General features: G+C 43.6%; 1 protein-coding gene across 7 annotated transcripts in view; it reads left to right on the forward strand.

Moving 5' to 3' along the window:
* Positions 1 to 26878, forward strand: part of pde8b (phosphodiesterase 8B) — a 93478-nt gene that overhangs the window by 58394 nt on the left and 8206 nt on the right. For all 7 annotated transcript variants that reach the window (XR_013187539.1, XR_013187523.1, XR_013187517.1 and 4 more), the window contains exons 12-20: positions 82 to 159; positions 594 to 670; positions 1504 to 1668; positions 8499 to 8556; positions 10053 to 10182; positions 10413 to 10611; positions 20823 to 21040; positions 21116 to 21254; positions 21336 to 21503. Coding sequence is in view for 3 of the 7 variants with exons in the window: in XM_077194211.1 (XP_077050326.1) it covers positions 82 to 159; positions 594 to 670; positions 1504 to 1668; positions 8499 to 8556; positions 10053 to 10182; positions 10413 to 10611; positions 20823 to 21040; positions 21116 to 21254; positions 21336 to 21503 (1232 nt within the window). In the remaining 4 variants the exon portion in view is untranslated. The remainder of the gene's footprint in view (positions 1 to 81; positions 160 to 593; positions 671 to 1503; positions 1669 to 8498; positions 8557 to 10052; positions 10183 to 10412; positions 10612 to 20822; positions 21041 to 21115; positions 21255 to 21335; positions 21504 to 26878) is intronic.

The following is a 26878-nucleotide window of genomic DNA, read 5'->3' on the forward strand; positions in this document are numbered from 1 at the left end:
CTGGTTGGTTGTGTAAGAGATGATTAATGTAGTTACTTCTTTATGTACGTGTGCACTCATTCCTCTTTTGTATTTATCCAGAGTGCAATTCCTTACGTCACAAGGACCGGAGGAAAGAGTCTGTGGACGGCAGATCTATCAGCTCTCACAGCAGCGATGGTAAGAGAAAGGGAGGATGCGTTTCATCAGAATACACCATAAATAAGGGAAATCCCTTTAACAGATTATAAGTAATTAAGAAGAGAAATGGGAAAAAAAGCCTAGAGATTTGTGCTTATGTGTGCACGTGTATGTTTAATGTATTTGTGTTTTATGAGTCTGTGTGTGTGTGTGTGTGTGTGTGTGTGTGTGTGTGTGTGTGTGTGTGCTTGTGTGTGTGTGTGTGTGTGTGTGTGTGTGTGCGTGCGTGCGTGTGTATGTGTATGTGTATGTGTATGTGTGTGTGTGTGTGTGTGTGTGTTTGTGTGAGAGATAGAGCTCTGGTTTTGTGACGTAGTTTGATGTCATCAGCACACCCACAGTCTCATTGCACTCTGACGCAGACGGAGCTATTTAAAGAGCTCTTTTCTTCTCTCTCTCTTTCTCTCTTTCAGCTCCCAGTCTACAGAATCGCAGATATTCCTCTATGGCCCGAATCCACTCCATGACTATTGAGGCTCCGATCACTAAGGTACACCTGCATTATTATACACACCTGAATACAAAAAGCCCATAAACCTTTATAACCCCCCTACATCACTAAAGATAATTACAACCACTTCTACACTAAGACCTTTATAGACCATTATAACCACCTGCATCAATACAGAATCATCTGACAAGAAGTAGTCCATCAAAAACTATAGTAAACAAAAAGCTGTTAAATTTGAGTGAATGACAGGAAGAGGAATTTACTGAATTGCAATTCACAGAAATTCTGGAAAATTATGTGTCTATCTATCTTTCTGTCTCTCTATCTGTCTATCTATATATCATTCTGTCCATCTGTCTGTCTATCTAACTATCTGCCGTCCTGTCTATCTATCTCTGTCTATCTGTCTGTCGGTGTATCGATCTATCTATCATCTATATATCGTTTCAACGCTTTTTAAACTTTTCAAACTTTCCAACAAGCCTTTGTCAAGCTAATACTTTTTTCTAATTTTTCTAGCTAAAAAATAGCAGTAATATGGATTTATCTGAATTTTAATTCATTTTACATTTTATATCCATCCATTAAAATTGAAAGGCTAACTTTTAATCCTCTCTGCCACTTCAGTTCTACTTCAGTTCAGCTGGCACAAAACCCTGAGACACGCGCTGAACACCTTTGTCTGTCTGCTGTGGTATATTTATGATTACTTGAACATGACTCAAGATTTGTTTGTGACAATGGAAGCAAAGGAAGTGTCAAAAGGGGAAATTCTTTTCAGAGATATTTACGGATCTAAACCTTTGATTAGTGGTTTGTAGTTGTCTCTCACCCTCTGTCTTCAGTCTGTCTGTATTTTGTTGCCTTTATAGGTGATAAATATCATTAACGCAGCACAGGAGAGCAGTCCCGTGACAGTAGCGGAAGCTCTGGATCGTGTTCTGGAGATTTTGCGGACCACTGAACTCTACTCACCCCAACTGGCCTCAAAAGAAGATGACCCCCACACCAATGACCTGGTGGGGGGGCTCATGAGTGTAAGTGGAGGTTCATGGGTCATCTAGCATGTCTAATACTGACTCTATTACAGCATTCACCTTTTATTCTTAAATCTATTATATTTTATTACTAACCCTATTTATAATTTTATTTTATTACTATCATTTTAAATCTTTATTTTAAAAGAGCAAGACAATCTTGTTTCCATCATATGACTCTTGTTTGGAATGAAATGGCACAACAGACTACAAGTCATCTCAAACCACATGATACTAGGGATGAGTCGCGATCTTCGAATAGTCGAAATGCGTTCGAAATTCGATCATAAAATTACTTTTTCGAATATCGTTATATTTTCGCGCAATTCCAATGTGTCATAATTGACGGCGCGCCAACTGTCACAGATCGCGCAGCAGGGTATTTTCCTGTCGGGGACACAAGGTGTCACTAACATCAATGAAACCCCCTACTGCGCGATAGGATACCAGTGTTTTATACATAGTGTAAACAAACAACAGAGGAAGAGCACCGTGACCGTTAACTCTGCTCCCAACAGAGTTGGGTAGTAACCTTTACTGTCTATGGTAGTAACCGTCTACAAAGTAGGCTACATTTACTTCCTTACGTTGGGGCGACGTTCCTCTCGTTACTTTATTTATCTAATACATGCTGTTAAATGCATAGTTTATTCCAAGCGCGCTGCATCTGTTTTATGGGCATGAGCAATGCTCAATTCACAAATGAATCACTCTTTTGAGTCGATTCTGTTCAAAGACTTCATCAAACAAGTTGGCAGATCTGTCTAAATCGGTTCACTAATCAGTTTGAATGGTCTGTTCAGTTTCCTGCACGCACTGAATCCTCTGAAGCGCTTCCAATTCACACTCGGAGTCGTAACAGGAAGATTTAAGAACATCAAGAGCGTTGGATGAAGTGGCCGTGGGCCTAACAGTTATAGTTTAGTCTAGTGAAAGCAAATCTGCAAATGCATAATATTTTTGCTAGCGATGAAGATCTAGTTGAACATCTTCGTATGCTGTCGGTGAATGAATGATTCCACAGGACGATACATTCGAGTTCATTTCATTCAGGTAATACATTTTACAACCAAATAGATTATTACGCGACGATAGCACTACTACAAGTATGATGACATTATACGTTTTTTGAACGCATTAATTTATAGGCTACATTAAATAAGCTACCATTGTTTATGAAATGAACACCATCCATCCCGCGGTAATGTGTGTGTATTGCGCAGTTGTATCACACGAATAGTTTTTATTGAAACTAATGTGTTTAAAAAGTAGGCTTTTGCAGTAACAAGGCAGGTTCGCATAAAATTATTATGATATATATGACATATTTTTTATCTAACGAGCATCTGGTTTGGCGATGCAAAAACGGACTGTCGTGCTTATTGTTTTTTTATTCTATGTTAACTATGTTAAAAACGACGAAAACATGTGACTTGTTCAATTAATAAACAGTTTGTTTGATGACAAATCGCTAAAGATGGAATTGACCTCCCTTTCTGTCATTGTGAGAGTGCGGGGTTGTTTTTTTTTTTTTTCGTTTTTTTTTTTTTTTTCGATTTTCGAACGATAATCGACTTTTGCTCCTCGATTTTCGAATGAAAATCTGCCATTTTTGGCAGAAATTCACATCCCTACATGATACATAGAAATAGCCTTAAAATCCTCTTCAAACACATACAGTACAAAAACATCATAAAGTACAGATTAATATTAAACAGCCGAGAAATTCCACAAACAGATTTCCTTTACGCAAATAAAAACTAGAGCAGATTTTTTTAGCAGAGAATCATTACAGGAGATATTCAGACTTGCTCTGCCAGGAAAAAGTTATTTGAGTGTGTGACTGTATGTCAATTGCAGTCAGTAGATGTGAATGCTCTTATTTTTGTGGCACAGATACATTGGCTCAGTGTGTTTCACAGTTAGCCAGCAGTCTGTGACGACAGTGCCGCGCTTGTTTACACATTAGTCTCGCTGTCTGACATCCCCATGTCTCCCCCTTTGAAAGTATTCCACTTTTAAAATGTTTTAGAGAAGAAAAGAGTTGTTAGACTGAAAGAGTCTTCACATGGACAGAGGTTTGCAGGGACACGCAGCACAGAGGTCACTGATTTGAGAGTTTGGGATTTCAGGCAGCATGATACAAGTTGAACAGTATGTCAATGCACAGTGATGCAGTGATTAACAGTCAAGCTCAAATTATCAGCTTCCTGATATAGCTGGATACAAATACAAAGGAGTTTTAACGGTTTACTTTTTGGCTGCAGACACGAGTTAGAAGATTGTTAGTTGGCAGGGTTCCCACAGTCCTTGAAAGCTTGGTAATATCAGGCCAAGAACAAGGACAAAGTTCATTGAAATTGCTAATTATACTCAGTTATAAAACATATTAGCATTTGAATTTAAAATATTTTTTTCTAGAAATTATGACATTTAATATGTGTACTTTTAAAAATTCCATTTTTGTTTATACTTTTAAAACTGCTTAATTGTTAGGGCCATATTTACTAGACAGGGCAAAATAGTGTGAGAGCGCAATCCCATTAAAATGAGAGTGGAAAGTTCTGCTCGTGATCTACTGACAACGCGCAAATTAAAGGACACAGATCATTTCGATATTGACCAACGCAATCTACCAAGACCAGCGGAAATTAGGACGAACGCAAACCTTAGTAAATCACCTTTCGTGATTCATTTAAATATTTACCTCAATAAATTTTGCATCTGAAAGAGAAACTCCTACAAATGCATATGCAATAAGGTCAGCTGCTCCAAAAAATAACTCTTCACGCCTTTTAAATGCCAATTTTTCACTGCGTGTCTTTAGTAAGTCCTAACAGTAGTTTTATAATAGCTGACACAGTCAAGCGATATTTTAATATATCAGGAAAAAACGCTTACAGCTCTTTTTATTGATTTTACAAAAATCACAAACATTTATAAAAAAATCCAAACACAACAAACAAAACTATCATTTTTCATATTCTCAGTTGCACATAAAATGATGTCAGTTCACAGAAAATGCAATTTTTAAAATGGTTTGCACAGCTATCGATATAAAAAATGGTTACACTTTATTTATTTTAAGGTGAAGTAGTTACATTGTACTTACTCAAATAAGTACTAAATAATATTAATTTACTACATTACTCTATAGAGTTACGATTAGGGTTAGGGTTTGGTTTAGGGTTAGTTACTTGTAATTATGCATAATTTAATGTTATTACTATGGTAAGTACATGTAGTAACGTGTAACTACTTCACCTTAAAATTAAGTGTTACCTAAAAACTATTTAAAAAAGTAAAAAATATGAATAAGAATGAGCTCAACCAGGCCTCGACGACTTTTTTGCTTATTCCGTGGGTGGGGATTATTTAAATGAGCATTATGACTTCATAAGATCTGGAAAACGTGCGTTGTAGTCCAAACGAGCTGTTTGTTGTAGTTCTTAAAAAGTGGATTATGTTAAATAAAATATCTCCCTTTGGAGTGGACTTTAATCTTTGTAACCTCACAGATCTTTTTTATGCTCAAACACTAACAATACACACTAACTAAAGTTGAAAGAGTGAAAAATCATAATAGGAGCCCTTTAAGAAAGGAGAGGGTATAGGAAGAGTAGAATAGGGAAAAGGAGGGGGAGCAGAGATTGGTAAAGTGGTGTAGTTGAAAGTATAAGAGGAGAAATTGAAAGAAGACATGAACAGAAAGGAAGAGAATAGCAGAATGAAAGAGGAGTGAAGAGACACAGAAGGTATAGACTTTCAAATGAAGTGGGAGTCCCCCTAATTGACCATGTAATAAATCATGGCCAGTTTTTGAGAGAAGCCAGAAAACAGATCCAAAGTGTTACTATGGCATTCTTTGCTTAGAGGTAAAAGGAATTTGTAAATACCTTTGCTGTGGTACACTGTTAATGAACATCCCAACGCCGTCCACACTGATGAGAGTGCCGTTTAAGTGAATTTCTAAGTGCTGTGCACTTTCCTCTCAATAACAAAATAAACATACAAGAAAAATAACAGCGGTGAGAAAACAGCAGCAGTAAAGAAAGCATCTGATCATAGCGGTGTAGATGTGTTTGAACCAGCTCTGCAATTCAGCACTATCCAATCCAGTCACGTTATGTTTATTTATACCACTTTACAATATTGCTTCACAGTTTAAAAAAAAAAATGCTTAGACACTAAAAGTGGTTCTTGAGGCTCACTCAGTGAAGCCATTCACTCATATATCTAATCCTCTGACCAAGTCTGCAAAACTGCAAGCACATTATATGCTTCACACTCAGTTTGCATTTGTAAAACAAACTTTTTGCAAAATGCTTAACACAGTTCTCTACATAAGACATTACATCATTCAAAACTAACAGCTCTTGTGTTTCATTTATAAACACTGCCATTTAAACTACACATTTATTTTCCGATTACCTACATCAAACGCTCGTGTGAAAACACTTATACATAAATGGATGACTTAGAAATCAAAACTCAATTTTTTCAGAAAGAAATGAATTATTTTCCCTCTTGCATTTCTGTTTGTTTTGTAAATAATAAATATATACTGAATATGCGACAAGTTAAGTCACCTTTATTTCTATTGCGCTTTAAACAATACAGATTGTTTCAAAGCAGCTACACAATAGAAACAAATTCAAATTCTGCTGTAAAGCTCTAACAAGCTAATAGTGTCATTATTCAGATCGAGTCAGTTCAGTGTTGATTCAGTTCAGTTCAATAAATGTAAAGTTTATCATTTGTGCATACAGACTGTAAATAAAGTGTATGTATGCTCATACATGTATGTGTGACAAACTCCTGTACACACCACTACACTGAACAAGCAAAAGACACAATATAGGAGTGTTTTACATTTCAGTTTAGTTTGGTGTGTATGTGGCTAATCATTTAATGGTTTCTGTGTAGAGTTACTATGCAAAAACAAATTTTTTAGAAGAGTTAAAATAGTTTTGAATGAAGTGTTTGCTTTTGCAAAACATCTTGTGTGTGTACTTTGTGGTTTTCTGTGTAGAGTTTTGAGAAATAGAGCTATAGTTTCAGAAATTGTGTGTAAGCAATTTTTAAAAAAAACTGTTACAGGCCTGCTGTAATTTTAGACATTTGTTGAAGAAATTTATTACAAACAGAAAGACGTATAGGACAGGGAAATTTCATGTCAGAGATTTTACCAGATTTTACCAAACACCGTTTTAGTGGCGGTACACGCGTGGAGCGTTCGCTTGGGACGAAAAAACGTATTAAAACAAAACTCATTTAAGATATTAACGAAAAATGTGTTTTTTCATTAGTGTATTTGTGTCTATAGCTGAATATACAGAACAGTTATGTGTCTACAGCTGAATATTACTGTTTTATCTGTATTTTTGATTAAATAAATGCCTTAAAGACTTTTTTGAAAAACATTTAAAGTCCCTGTAAAGTCAAAATTAAGTATGTGTTCTGAGTTTGTCACACCATAGAAAAATGTGTTATTAGCCACCCAGCCAAATTTGAATGATAAAAAAAGGCAACTTCTCATTGGTGGGCACGCACTACTGATGATGGCACCAGTTGTCGGCGCGACGGGAGGATGAAGGCCGAGGCGTTAGATAGTCGGTTCGGCCCCATTCACCAGTAACAGCAGATTAACAGTGAATCCCAGTTGTCTCCGACGAAAGTTTATAAAACTATCCCGTGTAAAATGATCACTACAGAGGCGGGTGATGGCAGTGATCCTCAGCTCTCCATCAAGGTGGCTCTTCACAAAATGAATCCACCTCTTCTCGATGTGATCGTTTTTTGGAAATTTAAATAAGGACACCGATCTGTTTTATACGTGATCGCATTCATGTATTACGCATTTCCGTGACGAATGCATAGCTAGCTAGCAAAGTAGGCTGTAGTAACTAATAGTACTGACAGTAACTCGCAATTGAGCGGCAAACTGTGAAAGTGCTCTATTTATATTGTTAGGGGAGGGGCCAGACTCAGTGGCTCCAGTGCTTCATCGAGTAGGGGCGTGTCCAGGAGCTCAGGGGCTCCAGTGCGTCATCGAGCCCCCGTTTTAGCCCCGCCCAAAAAATCCGGAAAACAGCAACAGTGAAAAACTGTTTAACGGTCTAACTCCACAATTCAGTACTTCACAGTTCACAGTCTTTGTGATATGTTTTAGCAATACATTTCTATCATTTATAATGCGTTTAGAATTTTTTTTTAGAATTGCCTTTACAGGGACTTTAAATATCTTAATAACCCCAAACTTTGAAACGGTAATGTAGCTCGGAATCCTAAAAATGCTAAATAACTACAAGGCAGATTCAGGTCACTTCCTTTCATAATTGTAACTTTTTTTCTGTTACATGAAGGTCAAGCGGATGCAATGCACAAATCTCAAGAGTTTAAATGACCTTTTTGGTTGGTGACCTTTTGAGGGAAAGGTCAGAGGTCAATTACACAGTGAAATATCCGGGTTGAGATAGTGCAGCTGGAAGCCTGTGATCATTACAGACGGGATGTGTGTGTGTCATGTTTATGCATGTACAGTTCTATTATCCTACGCCTGCAACATCTCAGACAGAGTTTGTTTTAAGTGTTGGATGAGTCTATTTGAATCTGGATCTGTTTTCTGTGTGTTTAATATCCTCCAGGCCTGATAAATGGCTTTTCTCATGAGAGTGTGCAAGCGCGAGTGAGTTGTGGGTTGCGTGGTAGTGCTGTGCTTAAGTGTGTTGTTATGATTATGTTGGCTGGAAACGATATTTTGGCTTCCTCAAGTCTTTTTCTCTTTTATTTCAGTCAGATATATTGATGTGTATTTTTCTTCAATTCAGGATGGACTCAGAAGGCTCTCTGGGAACGAGTACGTCTTCTCCAAAAGTGCATTACAAAGTAAGTTCTAGCCCTGAAAATTATTATTATAATACAGGTTGGATGAAAAGTTGGATGTTTTAAACTAGCTTTGAATAAACTGTTATTAAAGAAAGCATGAATTAAAATTCGCCCTATTTACCTTCTTGAATTGTAAGGCCCAACCCAACAACAGTTTCCAATAAGCAGGTGAAGGTTCCTCATGTTCGGTCTTTTCAGCGTGGTAAAGTAATTTAATTCCAATTAAACTTTTATCTGACTCCATTTTATCACGATCTCGAATTTAGGTTGGAATGCCAATTGGTTATTTGTCATTTAATATTCTAGACTAATATTCTAGAAGGCCGTACTCTATATCTCATTCCAGAATATATTACTAAGTCCCCATAGATCTGAACACACTTAATTAAGGTAAGATTATATCTAACCAGAGGTCACAACCATTACCATAGAACCAAGCTGACCAACTTATCTTCCTTTAATGGTAACTTTGTATAATCATGCTGTGATTTCCCACGTACACTTAAGCTGATGATACACAGGGCAACTTTTTGAGCAATGTTGATGGGCAATGTTGCCGTCAACGGGCAACCAGATGAGACACAGGGCCCACAACCGATCTAAATTATCCAGATAGAAATATATTGGCCATTTTCAATGAGAAAGTGCCCAAGCAACAATCGCTCGGCAAGATTGCCCAGCAACATTGCTCAAAAAGTTGCCCTGTGTATTATCACCTTTACTTATACTGTAGAGGCTAATAATGGGTTTTCTGTTTAGAGCAACAGTGTTGTTAGACCAGTCTAAATAGGGTGAGCCTCAACCTCTGATTATTGTAATATTATTCTAACACTGACTAATGCCAATCTGTTAGTCTGAGCTCTAAAATGTCAGTCGGTGTGCCACAAATCTCCACCAAAGCTATATTTTAGTCCGTTACTAACCTGAGCATAGATTTGTGGTGTTAGATGCATACCTGACATTAGAAAAAATACATAATGCTGAGTGTCTGATCTGACTACAAATCTCGCCTTTAGCCTCAACACAATACCGAGGTGATTGACTCAGTGTGATTGCGTCTCACAAGAGAGAGTACAAATGTTAATTTCCTTTTCCCCTATCTTCCAGTTTCTTATAGGATCATACCTATTATGTATTATATAGCATCATGGGATACAATATTCACTTAAATATGATTAATTACAATTAGATTATGCAGAAAATGGCTATTTGATATATACATAAACGTTTGTTCAAATTTAAATTATTATGCTTAATATGTAATAGTAATATCTAATTATTTATTCAGAATTCACAGGGAATTTTTACTGTATTTTAAGATTTTACTATTAAGTATTACAAATTAATGTTAAATGTCTGTTTTACTCAAGACATGTAAAATGCCACTCGGTGTTTGTTGTACATTTTTGATTGATGAGGATTTGGGTGTCTGAATTATGTTTTGGTTTCTTTCTTATATATATTTCATCTTGACCTTGAACCTTTGACCCCCTCAGATATGAGTCAGAGTCAGCTGGCAGTACCTGTGCCGTTAAATGACATCCCGCCATCCATCGCAGAGCTGCTCAATGAGGAGGAATGCTGGGAATTCAATATCCTGGAGCTGGAAGCAGCTACACACAAGAGGTACCATAAAGTTAGATCATTACTCTGTTCATTTCGTGTTGTAAAACTTTATTTTTGATGGGAAAAAGTTTTGTGTGTGTTTGTTTGTTTGTGTGTGTGTGTGTGTGTGTGTGTGTGTGTGTGTGTGTGTGTGTGTGTGTGTGTGTGTGTGTGTGTGTGTGTGTGTGTGTGTGTGTGTGTGTGTGTGTGTGTGTGTGTGTGTGTGTGTGTGTGTGTGTGTGTGCGCCCAGGCCGCTCTCATACCTGGGTCTGAAGATCTTCTCTGCTTTTGGCGTGTGTGAGTTCCTGAACTGCACAGAGGCCACATTGCGTTCGTGGCTGCAGGTGATCGAGGCTAATTACCACGCCTCCAACTCCTACCACAATTCTTCACACGCTGCAGACGTTCTGCACGCCACAGCCTACTTCCTGCGCAAGGACCGAGTCAAGGTAACCCTGACAACCACAGAAACGTATTAAATTTATACTCTGGTCCAAGGTAAGGAGAGGCCCTCTAGAACTGCCTTAACCGACGATTTAGTGAGGCTTGTTTTGTTTATTCGCATCATTCATCAGGCCTGAGTTTGATTAGTTATTCAAGAGTTTATTGTACATCGTTATAAATTTCTGAATAAATTAATGTTCCCTTTCAAGGGAACTTCGAGCTGCGTCAAACGCTGCGGGAACGCCCCTGCGTTGTGCGTCATGAAGCACGTATGGAATCAGCCCAATGGAGAGATGAAACGTCATAGGCGGGTGACGTCATCGACCAGGAAACTATAAAGCACCCCAAAAACACAAGCGCTTCAGCTTCTGTGCTTTCAGTCGCGCTACATGTGAATCTGTCCCTGTGTGATATTGTCTGTCTTACATACCCTGCACCACACAAACAATTTATCCCTATATATATATATATTGAGAGATTATGGCGGACGAACAGCAGTTTAGAAAGTGTGTTCCTCCCTGCTCGCGTTATTTAACGAGCGGGGATACACATGATCTTTGTGTTGTTTGTTTGGGAGTTCAGCATGCCCAGTTTGCTCTCGAGGGAGCAGACTGTGAGCATTGCGAGCGTTTGCCGTTAAGGACGCTCCGCTCCCGCCGGTCGCTCTTTGAGGAGAGCGGTTCGGTGCGCGCTCCCCGCGGTTCGGGTCCCGCTTCTGCCGAGGCAGAGCGGCGGCGCTTATCGTGGGGATCGCAGATGGATCTCACAGCGGGGTTTGAGACGGGCTCTGCCTTATCTCTCCCTTCACCTGTGAGATCCAGTGCCTCAGTCCCGGGTTCGGAAGCACGCGCTGCGGTTTCTTCCGCTCGGGCTGAGGCACCAATGCTATCCAGTTCTGAGGAACTTGATGTTGTTAGTGTTGAGGGAGATGTGGAGGATTCGCCACCCCACACTCCTGAGAGTGATGAGCTTATGGAGGTGTTAACAAGAGCTGTTGAAAAACTTAATATTGAATGGCCAGTGACTAGACAGGAGTCTGTTTCTAAATCAAAGTTGGATGAGAGATTTTTGCCGTCACGTGTGCAGCCTCCACGCCGGTGCCTGCCGTTTTTCCATGATCTCCACACCGAGGTGTCGAAATCATGGAGAAAACCGGTGTCATATAGAGTGTTTAGTCCCCAGACTTCAACATACGCTAATATTATGGGAGCCAAGGCTCATGGTTATGGTGCGTTGCCTCGTGTGGAAGAGACGCTTGCGAGCCATCTCTCCCCCGAAGCAGCATCATCTTTTAAGGCACCGGCATTACCCACCAAGCCTTTAAGAAACACTTCGGCTTTGGTGGGTAAAGCATATTCGGCAGCAGGTCAGGCTGCGTCATGTCTGCATACTATGTCAATCTTGCAGGCATACCAGGCTGATCTGCTAAGGGACATGAGTGAGAGTGAGGAGGTCAGTACTGACGTAGTTCGCGAACTGCGTCAGGCTGCTGATTTATCCCTGCGTGCCACCAGAGAATCGGCCAAATTAATGGGTCGTTCTATGGCAGCTCTGGTGGCCGCAGAAAGACATTTGTGGTTAAATCAGACTAATATTAAAGAGAGAGAAAAAGCTTTTCTTTTAGATGCTCCTCTTTCTCCCATGGGGTTGTTTGGTGATGCTGTGAATTCAGTTATCGATAAATTCCAAGAAGAAAAGAAACAAACTGCAGCTTTTAAAAAGTTTCTTCCCCTTAAAGTTCATGTCCCTGGGGCTGCTGGGCGGGAGCAGCCCCGGCCGTCTTCGAGCTCATCACATAGAGCGCAGCAGAGGCAGAGTGTCGCGTCTCGTGCTCCCCCTGCTGGACAGTGGGCTCAGCCGCGACACTCTCAGCCGAAGCCTTCTCCCAGTAGAACTGATCTGAGGACAGTTATATTGGCTAAGAAGGCTTCGGCTAAGAAGAAGTCCTGACGCCAAGCCGTTCAGGATGCTGAGGGTGGTCCCCACCGAGGCGGAAAGGTGTTCACCTCTTTTTACGGTGCCCATTCCTCCTCGGTGCCCTCAGGGGCTCGTTCTGCCAACCCCGCCTTTATGCCGGGGCACAGACGATCCCAGCGAGCGCTTTCCCGAGGGACGCTCGTTCCCTCTGAGGAGGGTCTCAGAGCGGTCAGACCAGTTGTTCCCTGCCGGTGCGCCGTTACAGGGCGCTGCGTCTGCTGCTCAAGTTACACCAGAGGCCAGTCTCGAGAGGCTGGTACCCTTAGTAGAATTTCTGGCAGAGTGGAAAAGCCTTCCAAAAATATCTCATTGGGTCCTGCAGACAGTAGAAAAGGGTTATGCTATCCAGTTCAGGTGTCGTCCACCAAAATTCAGAGGGGTTCTGCACACAGTGGTGGGCCCCGAGCAGGCTCTGGTATTGGAACAAGAGGTGAAAACGCTCCTTCAAAAAGAGGCTATAGAACGGGTTCCTCCTCCCAGTTTGGAGTCAGGTTATTACAGCCGATATTTCATCGTTCCAAAGAAGGATGGGGGGTTGCGTCCAATTTTAGACCTGCGCATATTGAATCGCTCGGTAGGGAAGCTAAAATTCAAGATGCTCACTATCAAGCAGATCGTGTCTCAAATCAGGTCCGAGGACTGGTTTGTCACGATAGATCTGAAGGACGCATACTTCCATGTGTCCATCCTTCCACAACACAGGAAGTTCCTGAGGTTCGCCTTCGGGGGCGAGGCGTACCAGTACAGGGTTCTTCCGTTTGGCCTAGCTTTATCTCCCCGCACTTTCACGAAATGCATGGATGCAGCACTAGTGCCTCTGAGGCTTCAGGGCATTCGTATTCTCAATTACATCGACGATTGGTTGATTTTAGCTCAGACCGAGCAGATGGCGGTTCGGCATCGAGATGTCGTCCTCGCTCATATCAGAAAGTTGGGGTTGAGGCTGAACGCAAAGAAAAGTGTATTATCTCCTTCCCAGAAGACCACTTTTCTGGGTGTCGTTTGGGATTCGGTATCGATGCGGGCGCGACTCTCTCCGACCCGCATCGCTTCGATTCTCTCAGCTGTGAAACAAGTGAAGCTAGGCCAGCTACTCACTGTCAAGCAGTTTCAGAGACTGTTGGGTCTGATGGCAGCAGCGTCCAACGTTATACCTTGCGGCCTGTTGTACATGAGACCGCTACAGTGGTGGCTCAGGACCAAGGGATTCTCCCCGAGGGGAAATCCGCTCCGCACGTTCAAAGTCACGCGGCGCTGCCTTCGTGCTCTGGTCATGTGGAGAGAAACTTGGTTCCTATCCAAAGGTCCTGTGCTGGGGGCTCTTTGTCGTCGCATAACGCTAACGACGGATGCTTCCCTCACAGGGTGGGGGGCGGTCATGAGTGGTCGCCCAGCCCAAGGTCTGTGGCAGGATCATCATCTTTCGTGGCACATAAATTGTCTAGAGATGTTGGCTGTGTTTCAGGCTCTGAAACACTTCCTAACAGACCTGAGAGGCCATCATGTGTTAGTTCAATCAGACAACACGTCGGTGGTCTCTTATATAAATCATCAGGGGGGCCTGCGGTCTCGCCGGCTTTACAAGTTGGCCCGTCAGATCCTCCTGTGGTCCCAAGGGAAGCTACTATCTCTGAGAGCAATGTATCTCCCTGGGTATTTGAATGTGGTAGCAGACTCCCTGTCGAGGCAGGGGCCGAGGCCAGGGGAATGGAGACTCCACCCCGAGGTGGTGGAGCTCCTTTGGTTGAGTTTCGGTCGCGCCGAGGTGGACCTATTCGCTTCCAAGGAGACCACTCATTGTCATCGGTGGTTCTCCATCACTCTTCCAGCCCCCCTGGGGTTGGATGCTATGGTGCAGCCGTGGCCGAGGTCACGTCTGTACGCCTTTCCCCCGATTGCTCTGTTACCAGGAGTTCTGGAGAGGGTCCGCCGGGACGGGGTCAGTCTACTACTAGTAGCCCCGTTCTGGCCGGCCCGAGTATGGTTTGCGGACCTGATTTCTCTCCTGGACGGTTCTCCTTTGGAGCTCCCGGTCAGGAGGGATCTACTCTCCCAGGCGGGGGGCACGATACTTCACCCCCGCCCAGAATTGTGGAAACTGTGGGCTTGGCCTCTGAGGGGGCCCAGCTCATAGACTCCGGTCTCTCAACCGAGGTTGTTGAGACCATTCTTAACTCCAGAGCTCCATCCACGAGGAAGCTTTATGCCTTGAAGTGGAAACTTTTCACTTCTTGGTGTGGAGAACACCTGCAGGACCCAGTTAACTGCCCAGTGGGTGCAGTGCTGGAATTCCTGCAGGAGCGCTTCTCCACAGGGTTATCCCCCTCCACACTAAAGGTGTATGTGGCGGCACTAGCTGCTTACCACGTCCCTTTCAGTGGAGTTTCTCTTGGGAGACACCCGCTTATAACTCGTTTCCTCCGTGGCACTTTGAGGCTGAGGCCAGCAGTTCGTACGAGGGTGCCGACTTGGGATCTGGCCATTGTATTAGAAGGTCTTTCCCTAGCTCCTTTTGAACCTATCGAAGAAGTTCCCGAGAAGTTTCTCACTTTTAAGACTATCTTTTTGCTTGCTATCTCTTCACTAAAAAGAATCGGAGATTTGCAGGCTCTGTCGGTTTCACCCTCGTGCCTGGAATTTGCACCTGGCATGGTTAAAGCTTTTCTGCATCCTAGACCAGGTTACGTTCCTAAGGTTCCTACTAATATTGTTAGACCTACGGTTCTGCAGGCTTTCTGTCCTCCTCCATTTATGTCATCGGACCAGGAGAAACTTAATTCACTCTGCCCTGTTAGGGCATTAGACGCTTATGTCCACAGAGCTGCCCTGTGGAGGAAATCAGAACAACTTTTTGTATGTTTCGGGCCACCCAGGAAAGGGTGTCCGGCGTCTAAACAGAGAATGAGCAAGTGGGTGGTTGAGGCTATCTCACTTGCTTATGAGTCGGCTGGCCAGCCTTCACCTTTGGTTGTCCGAGCTCACTCTACCAGGAGTTTGGCTGCTTCTAAAGCTCTTTTGTCGGGGGTTTCCCTGAGTGATGTTTGTGATGCGGCTGGATGGTCTTCACCGCATACTTTTATTAAGTTCTATGACCTAGACTTAAGCTCTACCCCTGGGGCACAGGTGCTCTCGTCCTCTGTGCGCTAGTCTCACATGACGGTCATTTGGTCCTATGGCGACGTGGGTATTCGCGTTCCCGCAGCGTTTGACGCAGCTCGAAGTTCCCTTGAAAGGGAACGTCTCGGTTACGTATGTAACCCTAGTTCCCTGATAGGGAACGAGACGCTGCGTCGCTCCGCCATACTCCCGGCACTCCCGTTAGCGCTTCCTTCAAGCCTATCAGAAGCTAATGCGCTTGTGTTTTTGGGGTGCTTTATAGTTTCCTGGTCGATGACGTCACCCGCCTATGACGTTTCATCTCTCCATTGGGCTGATTCCATACGTGCTTCATGACGCACAACGCAGGGGCGTTCCCGCAGCGTTTGACGCAGCGTCTCGTTCCCTATCAGGGAACTAGGGTTACATACGTAACCGAGACGTTTTGTTAAAGAGTACTGAATTATTTTTAAATAATTTCCTTATAAATAAATGTTAAATTTACTGTTATAGTTGTCAGGTAAAATATAAATGTAAACGGGATTGAATCAGAATTTTATAAAAATAAATTATTTTTTATGATTGACAGTTTTTTAATTGATTCCATAAAAAAAAAAACTTCCAGAATACAACAATAAATATGTATAGAATCAAAATTTTTCTTTTTTTCTCCGATAATCCCCAACCCTCTCCCTCCCGACTTGGTCACATCTTGACTATACAATTAGGTTCAATTAAAATACTTCTGGCATACCATGGAGAGGAAAAAGAAAATAATAGCATACATATATAGGCTACACCATCACAATTGCACTTTCGAGTGTGGGCATGTTTCTTACTAGTGTTGTCACGATACTAGAATTTCTAACTTCGATACGATACCTTGAAAAATATCGATATTCGATACCATTTTCGATACCACAGAGAAAAAAACTGCCACAATATTAAGGGGGTCTTTTTTTTATTTAAAGCTAAATATTACAAGTCTAGAACATGACAATGAGGTATATTTTACATGAACAAAAATGTCCTGAGTTCTATCTGTTAATATTTTTTCATTGGACCAGAGCTAACATGATCCGTTGTGTTTTTATTACCTACTGTTATCAAAGATTAAAATATACTGTAACAAATGCATTGGTCATCGGTCATAAATGCTGGTTAATACATTAACTTAATTTGATGAACAGATTTAAACGCAAACGTGTGTGCATCACACGCGGAAACAATGCTCACTGGATCAGCATCTAGTCAAGTTACCTTTATTTATATATTGCTTTTAATAATACAGATTGTGTCGAAGCACTTAACTGTATCAAATTGGAGGATAGAGTGTCAGTAATGTATAATAATAAGGTTAAACATTCAATTTTCAGTTAAAGGCATTTCATTATTAATGTTTCAGAAAAGTTAAAATGAGAAGAGTTACAGTGTTTTAGGATGTTTTTAGCAGTGGTGCGGGTCTGTCCAAAAAAGAAACACCCCTGATGCTGAGCATATGCTTGCTAAATGGTACCCCTGGAGCCAATTCCTTAAATGTTTTCATCTATAAAATAATTTTACAAAATGAGTGATGAGAGGGATATTGATAGTCAAACAATCTTTTGGGTGCCCGCAGCCCGCTCGCAGTGTGAAGCGCGTGTCCGCGCTATTCTCCGACATGCCCGCTCGCGGTGTGTAGCGCGTGTCCTGTCCACGCCATTCTCCGACTCCGACATGCCCGCTCGCGGTGTTCTTTATCAATCGACCAAAGCCGGTCGCGGGGACGCCGCACTCGCCATCTTTCCATTCACTTTTGCTATTTAACCAGAGCGAATGAGACAAGGTGCGTCACGTGTGGTGTTTGTCAAAGCGCCTTTGGAGAGAAGTGAACGTGACTGCTCGGCTAGTAGGCTATCGGTGTATCGATACTTCGGGAAATTAGTATTCGTACCGTTCAGATATTTCAGTATCGATATTTATCGAAATATCGATATTTTTGACAACACTATTTCTTACACCATTATTACTGCCCCTTTTCCAAATAAGATAAGTACCTGGACCATTTTTTATTGTATAGATTTATTTTATCAGTCTGTTTATAAGACATTTTTTCAAATGCAGACACTTTACCTAATTCTGTTATCCATTCCTGAAAAGAAGGGGCGTCTTCCGACTTCCAACTCCTAAGAATTATTTGTCTGCCAATCATTAAACTGGTTTGTACCCAGCACAATATGTGTTAATCTCTTACTTCGATATCTGTCCCCCCACCTAGTATAAACAGCTGCGGAGATAGTGGAATATGAATATCCAAAATTGTGCAAATGTGTTCATGAACCTTTTTCCAAAAATCATGAATTTTTGTACAAGACCACAGAGCATGAGTTAAATCCCCATCATCAGTTTTACACCTCCAGCAATATGGTGTTTCTTTTAACCCGAGTCTATACAGTCTGGAAGGAGTCCAGTAAAAACGGTGTACGATCTTAAACTGTATAAGGCATATCTTTGCATCTCTAGATGGTGATTTGACATTCTTTTAAACTCTATTCCATTCCTCAGCATCGAGTATCAAATTCAGATCTCTTTCCCATATTTTCTTAAGAGCTAATAAAGCTCCATCACCAAGATTTTGAGTCAACCAGGAATAGTACACTGATGCTTCATGACCCTTCCCATATGCCGAGATTACCATGCAGTATGCTTCTGCTGACTCAGGAAGCTGTGAACTAGAACCAAAAGTATTAATAAAGTAGATGCCGTAACTGTAAATACCGGAAAAACTGAGATCTAGAAATTCTATAGCCTTCTGTTGTTGTATATGATCAAATGATTTCAAACTACCATTTTCATAAAGGTCGCTTTATATATCGACACCCTTCTTAATCCATTCCTTCCATAGAAAGGGGGTTCTGTTAATACGCAATTTAGGGTTCAACCAAAAACTAGAACAAGCATTTAGGTAAGGGTCAAAGCTTCGCATATGGGAATTTTTTAACCATACTGTCTGCAGGTGTGAAATAATAGGATGTTTTTTCACCTCTCCTTCCAGTTTAATGGATAAAATCTGTAACAATGAGATCGAAGGAAAGATAGATTGTTCAATCATATACCAAGGGTGGGCTCGCTCAGGAGGAAGTGACCAATGAGCCAGGTGTCTAAGACTAAAAGCATAATAATAAAACAAAATATTAGGCAGGCCTAGACCACCTTTCTCAACAGGTATCTGTCACTTATTAGAATGCATCCGAGGTCGCTTACCGTTCTAAATAAAAGCCTTACATAATCTGTCAAACTGTTTAAAGTAGGAGAGAGGTATTTGTATTGGGAGAGACTGTAATATATAATTCAGTTTTGGCGTACAACTCATTTTAATTACATTGACTTTTCCAGCCATTGACATATGGAGTGGAGCCCATCTATTCATATCACAGGAAATCTTTTTCATTAAGGGGTCAAAATTAGCTCTCACTATATCATTCAAATTTGGGGGGAATAAAATGCCTAAATATCTAATGCCTGACTTGGGCCATTGGAATGTGCCAGGGTGAAACCCTGAGGCAGGGCAAAATGCAGTCAATGCAAGAGCTTCTGATTTAGACCAATTCACCCTATACCCTGAAAACTTAGAGAAAATATCAAATATTCCAAGGAGACAAGGTATAGACCTACAAGGGTCAAAAACAAATAATAAAACGTCATCTGCATAAAGCATGAGCTTATGTACTTCTCCCCCCGCTACAACAGGAAAATCATCATCTTTTCTTATTGCGGCAGCTAACGGTTCCAAATCAAGACAGAACAGCAACGGGGAAAGTGGAGAGCCTTGTCGTGTCCCTCTTCCAAGTGAAAAGTACTCTGAAATCAGCCAATTGGTTTGGACCGCTGCTACCGGATGTTTATACAATAATTTGATTCATCTTATAAACGTGTTACCAAACCCATAAACTTCTAGAATTTTGAAAAGATACTTCCACTCCATTATGTCGAAAGCCTTCTCTGCATCTAGTGAGACAGCGGCAATTGGTGTCTGTTCCTCCCTTACTGACCACCAAATGTCAATAAACCATCGAATGTTATCAGAAGAACTATGGCCACTAATAAACCCTACTTGATCTACGTGTATAAGTGATGATATAACTTTATTCAAACGATTAGTTAGGATTTAGTTAGTAACTTTTGCACTCACTTGAATCTTTATCCTTCTTAAGTATAAGACTAATTAGGGCTTGTGACATTGTTGGTGGTAATTCCTCCCTCTGAAATGCCTCCATAAAGACTTCTAGCATTAATGGAGCAAGCTCTTTAACATTATCTCTAAAAAATTCTGCGGGATAACCATCCGGACCAGGAGCTTTTCCTGTGGGCAATGCTTTGATCACCTCCATCACTTCCTCCAGTTATATCTGAATCAAGAAGTTTAGGGAGATCTAGTGGTTCTAGGAATCTTTTAATATCCTCATCAGTTGAAGACGATGCTGATTTGTAAAGATCTATGTAGAATTCTTTAAATGTTCTATTTATATCTGCTGCAGCAGTACATATATCTCCCCTGGAAGACCTGACAGATGGAATAATGGAGGAACACTCCTTGTGTTTAATATAATTAGCTAGAAGTTTCCTGCCTTATCTCCTGACTCAAAATACATCTGTCTTGTCCTGAATAACAAAAATTCAATCTTTTGAGAAAGAATACTATTATATCTATATTTTAATTGTGTTAGCTCTCCAAGACCATTCGATGACACTTGACGTTTCATCTTTGTTTCAATCATCTTGATATTTCAATATTATTTTAATAAATATTATAAATACATTGTAGTATATTATATTTTGTTATATTATATTAGTATTTTATATTTGATATAACATACAAAAAATAATATTCATTTATTATTTGGATACAAGTGCTAAAAATTAAAATCATAATTTCAGTATCAATATTTAACATTAATTTGTAATTATATAACTTAATAGCTATTCGAAATTCACTCTAAAATATTTGAAACCGAAATTGTGCATTATTATTGACGAAGCTATTTAAGTTTCCACAGTTACTGACTGATGCTGTTAATATCAGAATGATTGATCAGTAAAAAAAAAAAAATTGGGCTACTTTTAGAACTTGCCTACACCAGTGGTGTCTCTGCTGTGTTTGCAGGGCAGTCTTGACCAGTTAGATGAAGTTGCAGCACTATTGGCAGCCACGGTCCATGACGTTGATCACCCGGGCCGTACCAACTCATTCCTGTGCAATGCGGGGAGTGAGCTGGCGATTCTGTACAATGACACAGCCGTCCTGGAGAGTCACCACGCCGCTCTCGCATTCCAGCTTACTGTACGAGACAGCAAGTGCAACATCTTCAAAAACATGGAAAGGTCAGTGTCTGCTTAATCGTACATTTTACATGACTCATATTGGTCCAGTACTAAACTCTCTCAACCTCTGTTCAGGACTCAGTTTCGGACCCTACGGCAAGCCATAATTGACATGGTGTTGGCAACAGAAATGACTCGACACTTTGAACACGTCAATAAGTTCGTAAACAGCATCAACAAACCCATGAGTGCCATTGAGGAGACGAGCTCCAATGTAAGACATACGTCACTGTGTTTCCATACTGTACATATGTAAGAGGGAAATCTAACCACTGCTGATCTGCATGTAAAACAGAGTGAGGGCAGTGATTGTGAGGGACAGGCCAGTATTCGCAACTCTCCTGAGAACCGTCTGTTAATTAAACGGATGCTGATTAAATGTGCCGATGTGGCCAATCCCTGCAGACCTCTGGAGAACTGCATCGAATGGGCTGGTCGCATTTCAGAGGAGTACTTTGCTCAGGTAAACACATTCAGTCACATATGCACCCACGTTCCCTCATGCACATGCTTACAATGTCTTTCGAATTGTATGTTGTCATTTAACTTTCATAACACTATGTATTTCCAATTGAAACGGTAACTTCCGAGTATTCAGTAGTAAATAATGTAGGGCAAGACTTGATTTTATTCATAAGGATTTGATTGGACCATGAGAAGTGTTAAGATGTTACTGCATTTTAATGAAAAATGAAGGTGAAAATATATATATTTATACGATACCTTTCAGACGTTTGTGGTCGCTATGTTTCTTTGTTTGCTTTGGCTCTATTTCAAATTAATGATGTTTTCCTTTTAACTGAATTTTCAGCATCATTACTCTTAGTCTTCAGTGTCACATGATTCTTCAGAAATCATTCTAATATGCTGATTTGCTGCTCAAGAAATTATTATCAATGTTGAAAACATTTTCTGCTGCATAATATTTTTTTGGAAACTAATGTTTTTTTCTTTTCAGGATTCTTTGATAAATAAATGTATTAATATAGAAATAGAAAACGTCTCAGGTTACAACTGTAACCTATGTTCCCTGAGAACAGGGAACGAGACAATACGTCATCGACGCTATGGGGAACGCCTCAGGCGTGGCAGGTGTCTGAAATCAAGTATCAACTCACAACAATCATGTTGACCGGCGACAGCCCGTGCTTCATCAGCTCGAATGATGAGCACGCAACCTGGATGTATAAAAAGGGCGCCTTGAGACCGTGACAACATCCTATCGTCTGAAGGGACTGTTGCAGGCAGGCCCCGAGGTATGGCAGGGAGACGTATTGTCTCGTTCCCTGTTCTCAGGGAACATAGGTTACAGTTGTAACCTGAGACGTTCCCTTTCGAAGGGAACTCAACAATACGTCATCGACGCTATGGGGAACGAAATACCCACGCCGCCATACTGAGGGGAGTGCATGCCCAATGGCAGTGACAACTGTCAGAACCAGTAATACAAAGGACACTAAAACCACTCACCCTAGGTCACGTTGGGCTGTCAGTGACAGCACTCCCTACCGATCATAGCCCAAGCTAATGAACCGAGAAAACTGCCAGAACATAGTTCAGGGGAGGAATATCTGGGCCAGCTCAAAGGCTTAGGACCACAACTTCCTAATAGAAGGGGTCCCTTCTAGGGAGTGTGGCTAGGGGACTCAAGGGACACCCAGCCAGTCACTATTCAGGAGAGCATGCCTCCTGACATGCCACCAGGCTGGCCTGGTGATCTATCCTAAGACGCATCTGGCCATTGCCTGTCTGTCCGAGACAGAGCCTCAGGAAACTGCCTTGGAAAAGGCTTCCAAAACTGAAGGCCTGCAACGCTGGCAGAAACCATTCAGTTCCGGATCACAGAGACGGGATTCCCCGGAGAGTGTGACTCAACCTCAAGAAATGAAGGAAGACGTCCACTCAATCCATGGGCCTACCCAGTGTTCGTTCTGAACACTGAGAAAGTAAGAGGGATCAAAACCAGGAAAGTCTTCTGAAGCCTAAGACCTGATAACCCCCTATGTGGGGAGCTCCAGTACATGAGGGCTCATATCAGGAAGGCCGGTGAGGCCTGAAACCTGACGACCACAGCATGTGGAAGTACATACTCAGGAAGGCCCATGCGGCCTGTAACCCGGCGACCACAGTATGTGGGAGCTCATATTCAGGAAGGCCGGGTGAGGCCTGTAACCTGGTGACCACAGTATGTGGGAGCTTATATCCAGGAAGGCCGGGTGAGGCCTGTAACCTGGCGACCACAGTATGTGGGAGCTCATATTCAGGAAGGCCGGGTGAGGCCTGTAACCTGGCGACCACAGTATGTGGGAGCTCATATTCAGGAAGGCCGGGTGAGGCCTGTAACCTGGCGACCACAGTATGTGGGAGCTCATAGTCAGGAAGGCCGGGTGAGGCCTGTAACCTGGCGACCACAGTATGTGGGAGCTGATATTCAGGAAGGCCGGGTGAGGCCTGTAACCTGGTGACCACAGTATGTGGGAGCTCATATTCAGGAAGGCCGGATGAGGCCTGTAACCTGGCGACCACAGTAGGTGGGAGCTCATACTCAGGAAGGCCTGTGAGGCCTGAAACCTGGGAAGGCCTGGATCAAAAGTGGAAGTTAGCTAGAGAAAGGCGTCTGTCGTAGCATACTTTGATGACAGGACGCATCTAGAGTGGGACCCAAGGTGAAAGACCCGGGTCTAGCCACATAGGAAGGGACTGAAGCGTACAGCGCACGACCCTTACCATAAGAAATGGATTTTAGAAAGTACACAAGACGTTTCGTCGTGTGACTTACCATAAGTATGGTTTTATTTAGAAGGTACGGAGCGTACAAAGAAAATAGATGAAGTAAATGTGCATGTACTTCATCACTCTAAATTCAGGAGGCCGGTTTTGAGGCCTGAATTTACCCATGATCAGGAAGGCCAGATGAGGCCTGTAACCTGATAGTCATAGTGGGTGGGAGCTCACATTCAGGAAGGCCTGATGAGGCCTGACATGTGAAAGCTCACAACTCCCCCCTAGCGACCACAGTGAGTGGGAGTTCACATTCAGGAAGGCCGGGTGAGGCCTGTAACCTGGCGACCACAGCATGTGGGAGCTCACACCCAGGAAGGCCTAAGAGGCCTAAAAACCTGGTGACCACAGTGTGTGGGAACCCACATTCAGGAAGGCCGGATGAGGCCTGTAACCTGACCTGTAGAAGCTCATGGGGGCTCACACTCAGGAAGGCAGGGTGAGGCCTGTAACCTGGCGACCACAGTATGTGGGAGCTTATATCCAGGAAGGCCGGGTGAGGCCTGTAACCTGGCGACCACAGTATGTGGGAGCTCACATTCAGGAAGGCCGGGTGAGGCCTGTAACCTGGCGACCACAGTATGTGGGAGCCCATAACCAGGAAGGCCGGCTGGGGCCTGTCACCTGCCACAGAATGTGCCGGGCCACAGTATCTGGGAGCTCACATTCAGGGAGGCCGTGTGAGGCCTGTGACCTGACATATAGAAGCCCATCACCAGGAAGACCGGTGAGGCCCGTAATCTGGCAGCCACAGTATGTGGGAGCTCACACTCAGGAAGGCCGGGTGAGGCCTGTAACCTGGCGACCACAGTATGTGGGAACTCACATTCAGGGAGGCCGGGAGAGGCCTGCAACCTGACATGTAGAAGCCCATCACCAGGAAGGCCTGTGAGGCCTGTCACCTGGCGACCACAGTGTGTTGGAGCTCATAACCAGGAAGGCCGGATGAGGCCTGTAACCTGGCGACCACAGTGTGTGGGAGCTCATAACCAGGAAGGCCGGATGAGGCCTGTAACCTGGCGACCACAGTATGTGGGAGCTCACACTCAGGGAGGCCGGGTGAGGCCTACAACCTGACAACCACAGTGTGTGGGAGCTCACGTTCAGGGAGGCCGGGTGAGGCCAGCAACCTGACAACCACAGTATGTGGGAGCTCACATTCAGGGAGGCCGGGTGAGGCCTGCAACCTGACAACCACAGTATGTGGGAGCTCACATTCAGGAAGGCCGGGTAAGGCCTGTAACCTGACATGTGGAAGCTCATAACCCGGAAGGCCTGGCGAGGCCTGTAACCTGGCGACCACAGTGTGTGGGAGCTCGACTCACAACCTTGCTTACCAAACATGTCCCCGGCTCTGTACAGGAGGCGAGTTCTGAAAAAGAAGAGAAAAATGTTATTTGCGCAAAAGAACATTTTCACTCAGCATAAAACCTGCAGCATGCGGAATGTGGCACACCGGGAGTCAGAAACTCAGTAACCCCCTCTTTCTTTTCTTTCTTTTTTTTTTTACTGTTTCACAAGTAAAGGTAAGGCGCTCCTATCAACCAAGCTGCAGCGGGCCATCAGAGAATTCATGAGCTCATCATGGGCCCCGCCCCAGGCCTGATGTAGGAGGAGCCTGGGAGCGATGGTGGATAGGAAACAAGATCCAGGGAGGTTAACGTTTGGTCTGAGAACGTTTGCTCTGGATCACCTCCCTGAGATCGTGCCTCACGCGGGACTTACGCCGCCTGCGCGCCCTGCTACCTCTGCTAGGAGGAGGGGGCGCGCGGGAATCGACACTGGCCTTCTGGGCCTGTCTGTGATCCTCAGACCACGACGGACCAGGCCCTCCCGCCTGCCTGGGCTGGGCCGAGGACCTCCGCGGTATGCAGCTCTTAAACGCCGCAGAGCGCGCCCTCGCCTCCCTGAACTTATCGACCACCGTGTCGACAGAAGGTCCGAAAAGCTCGGAAGGCGACACCGGCGAATCGAGGAGAAAGGTCTTTTCTTTCTCCCCGATGTCAGCCTGGTTGAGCCACAGATGCCTCTCCGTGGCCACCATAGTCGCCATCGAACGACCGATGGAGGCAGGAGACTGTTTGGTGGCCCGGAGAGACAAATCCGTGGTGCGGCGCAGCTCTGCGACCGCGTCAGGGGACAGACCGGCCCCCTGATCGAGGTCCCGCAGCAGGTCGGCCTGGTAGGCCTGAAGGACCGCGAGGGTGTGCAGAACCGCTCCTGCCGACCTGCTGCTGTGTACGCTCTGCCATTCAAGCGTGATGTAGTCTTAAGCGGCTTGGATGGCAGGGACGGAGCTCCTAGTGACGAAGACCGACCAGAGGCGAGATAGTTGGCCAACGTCTCGTCCACTGGTGGCATCGACACATACCCGTGCTCCGCGGCCCCAACCACAGCAGCGAAATTATTCCGCTGATGCAGATGAAGACGCGCAGAGAACGGGTTCTTCCATGCCTTCTCGATCTCAGAGTGGAGATAAGGAAGGAATGGAAGGCTCGTCCGGGCTGGTGGTTTATGGGAAGGGAGGAACCGATCGTCCAAAATACCACGAGCAGGTTCCTCCCGGACGCGCCTCCACTGTAGCTGTAATCTGTTGATGGTGCGCCCCATAACATCCACCAACTCAGCGTACACTGGGCAGGAGGGCTGAGATGGTTCAGTCTCAATCAGACTGACATCATCAGCAGCCAACTCCTGCCCGGCCCGAAGAGAACCGGTTACAGATCCATCAGAAAGAGAAAGAACCTCTTCAACATCGACCTGTAACTCACCCTCGTCAGCTGGCAGATCATCCGCGAGGTTAACGCTCCTCTCCAGACGATCTGCCAGCTCCATCTGAGAGCCCCACGAGCTCACGCGCCGCTGAGCCTCAGCCCGAGCGGGACCAACACCGCGGGGTTCAGATGCCGCGCCCACTTCCCTCGAGAAGTGGGACAGACGAGAACGGAGCGTTTTCAGAGAAAAATGCTCACAGTTTGCGCAGGAAGCTCCCTCGAGAACTTCCCGCGCGTGCTCTTCTCCCAGGCAGTAAACGCACAGATCGTGTGAATCCTCCGG

This window comes from Siphateles boraxobius, unplaced genomic scaffold (assembly GCF_051911475.1).
Source record: "Siphateles boraxobius isolate OS27281-9 unplaced genomic scaffold, OSU_SipBor_1 11, whole genome shotgun sequence".
NCBI lineage: Eukaryota > Metazoa > Chordata > Actinopteri > Cypriniformes > Leuciscidae > Siphateles > Siphateles boraxobius.